This window comes from Cystoisospora suis (assembly GCF_002600585.1).
Source record: "Cystoisospora suis strain Wien I chromosome Unknown contig_5001, whole genome shotgun sequence".
Lineage (NCBI taxonomy): Eukaryota > Apicomplexa > Conoidasida > Eucoccidiorida > Sarcocystidae > Cystoisospora > Cystoisospora suis.
This window is the reverse complement of record NW_027157793.1, coordinates 663-3,692: the sequence shown is the minus strand read 5'-3', so window position 1 is coordinate 3,692 and position 3,030 is coordinate 663. Positions and strand designations below refer to the sequence as shown.

The 3,030-nt window shown below is 42.5% G+C and overlaps 1 protein-coding gene across 1 annotated transcript; it reads right to left on the bottom strand.

Moving 5' to 3' along the window:
- Window positions 1–821: 821 nt before the first annotated feature.
- Window positions 822–2,995, bottom strand: CSUI_008754 (dynamin-like protein; the record flags this gene model as incomplete). Its single annotated transcript, XM_068068879.1, has 3 exons — window positions 822–1,046; window positions 1,754–1,879; window positions 2,738–2,995. Coding segments are annotated over 3 exons (609 nt in total), but the record flags the coding sequence as incomplete, so codon positions are not given.
- Window positions 2,996–3,030: the final 35 nt, after the last annotated feature.

Below are 3,030 nucleotides of genomic sequence, written 5' to 3'. Positions count from 1 at the left end.
GGAATGAAGAAAGAAAGAAGATGGATATAGGCATGTGGAAAGACATGCACATCGAGAGGGATAGACATAGATGTCTTATGGCTAGATGTAGTAGACAGGGGGGAGAGCAGTAGATATAAGAAGAAAGAAAGGAGATCATCTACAGACAATCTTATCACACAGAGAAGACAAAGAAGTACAGAGTTGAATAATACCTTAATGTCGACATATTGATGTATACATGCATACAAAGAGAGAGACTGAGAGATATAGAGAGGAATGAAGATGTATAAAGATAATCCATGTATGATCTCTATCGCCATATGGATTCATGTAGTAGACGTACAGGAACTGAGTGTTTACACACCGTGAATGGAGAATCCTCAGACTCCAATAGAGAAAGAAGATATACATATATAGGTATAAATAGACACGTAGAGTGAAGAGAGAGAGATAGATCACAGTACACCTACCTACCTACCTAGGCCGGAGTGGCAAGAGACAGCTCAGAATTGCTATAGAGACGAGCCATACACAAACAGTAGAAGATTCATCAACGATAGAATAGAACATACAGCTCTAGACATGAAAGTACATAGAGAGACACCTGGACAGATTAGAAGAAGATCTACTTTGCTTGAAAGAATCGTGGCTATTCATTTTCATCTCTTCGATCATCGCCCCCCCCACTCCCAGCAGAGTCGTCGTCTCTACCGCTGACTTCTCCCCGCGTCTATAGGTAGGCGTCAAGATGTATGGATCGACTGAAGCAAGCGTCCCTCCAGAAGAGAGAGATAGTCGTTGGCGCTTTCTTTCTTGTTCTCTCTGTTCTCTTCCTTACCTAGACATTCCATGACAGGAGACTGGATTCTTTTAAGATAGGGAAGGATAAGATACTCGAAGGTATCAGGAGAAGGAAAGCCTGGTAAGGAATCTCCTTCATGCAGACGTATAGCCAAATCAATCTCGTAGTCGCTTATATCTTCTGTGACATTTCTCTCTGTAAATTCTTCAAGTAGCTCATTGAAAATTGTCCGAATCTGACTCCCTCCTGTTATGTCTTTTTGCTGCGCCCCACACCCCACAAAGAAAGGCGAAGAAAGAAAAGAAAGAACACAGGTGGAAGAAAAGACGATGATGGTATGCTATAAATATAAGGATATATGAATATACATAGATATATAGAGCGAGAGAGAGAGAGAAGCATATATGCAGCTGCATATGTAGAGTATGAAGAGACTGCATGTAGAGTCATACGGGGAATAGAAGAGCAACTCTGCTGACGCGAGTGATGACCCAGATATCTATATAGATAGATACAGATATATATACATAGACAGATGATGTATGCAAGTACACAGGTAGACAGACAGATACCTATGCCTCATCCTCCGAGGTATGAACATACGTGTATCATGAAAGAACATAGATAATGCATGTAGGTATATCATATATGCATGTGTAAATATACATATATATATATATATCTGCAAATAAAGAAGATGGAGAAGAGGACACACGAAGACTTTGGGTGTACATACACTCTACACATCCCGACAAGTTTCAACACTGTCAACTACAACGAGAGAGATCTATCTCTATCTCTCCGCCCTCTTTCCCCCCCTCTCTTTCTTTCTTTTTTTCTCTTGTACTTCTCAAGACCTTCACAAACCACCCTTCAACTCCCCCCCCAAAGAAAGCAAGAAAAAGACGGCGTGAAAGAAGACGAGAAAGAGAACGAAAGAGAGAGAGAAAGAGAGAGAGAGAGACTTACGTGATCGAAGTACATTTGGAGTCTTTTGTCGTACTTTCCTCGAATCGTGTTTTTGAAGATTTCCACATAGTCAGTAATCGCCGTCCATAGCAGCTGCGCTCTCTCTGCTGACTCTAATGGAACACCCTGCAAACATACAGAGAAAAGATATACATAAAAGACCGAGAAGACCCCACAATGAAAGACAAAGAGAGAAAGAGAGAGAGAGGGAAGCAAGAAAAAGAAGAAGATGAAAAGAAGACGATCATGGCGATTCACCAAGTTTTATCAACTGTCGACAAAGAAAGAAAGAAAGAAAGAAAAAGAGAGAGAAGCGTAGACAGGACATGAAGAGACTCATCGGCCACCTTCATACAGCAGAGCAAGTATCACACCCCTCCCCCCCCGACTCCTGTTGCTTAAATGCTGCTCTTACATCATCTTCTTCTTCTTCTTTTCTTCTTCTCTTTCCCCCCGCCTCCTCCTCCTCCTCTTTCTCCTCGCCGTCGTAGAAAAACGAGCACAAAGACTCCTTACTCATTCACTCTTCTTTCTTCTTCATCTTCGTGACTCTATTCATGGAGCCCCAGCATCGTATCTATTCCGATGGCTAGAAGGACAGCCGTCACTCCCCCTCCCTGCTCCTCTCTATTATTTTAGACACCTCATACAGCAAATCATTTATCATTTCTCGGCAAGCGAACAGAAGACGAAGAAAGAAGAGGAAACGTTCGGGTGTATGTACAGATGCACCCTCGTCGAAGGGAAATACACACCAGACACAGACACATCATGGCTATCTATCTTTAGTCTCCCTGTCTACCTTTCATCTAGCTATCTATGTGCACGATGAATGAAGAAGAAAGAAAGAAAGACAGTCGATGGAGACTAAGAAGAAGAAGACATCTATGAGAGAGAGAAATCGATCTCCATGAAAACATCGAAGAAGAAGGAAGAGAGAAAGAAAGAAAGAAGGAAAAGAGGAGGAGGAGGAGACTTTTATACCTCTCCAAGCTCTTGAAGTCGATCGAGCACGACGCGCATTTTAGCGCCGATTTCTCTCTTAATCTCTGGAAGGAAATTTTTAATATGCCGAAACAAAACTTTCGTGAGCTTGTCGACCAAGGAAGAAACCCCAACTAAATGAGGAGGAAGGAGGCGATACGTCGGATGAGATGCGAAGAAAATTTTCTCTTCCTCCAGACATTCTCGCACCGATTTGCCGTCTTTGATATCTGCTTGAGATCTATTACGAACACCTACACACAGACAGAGGGGGTCGTGCCTGTCGTGGGGCT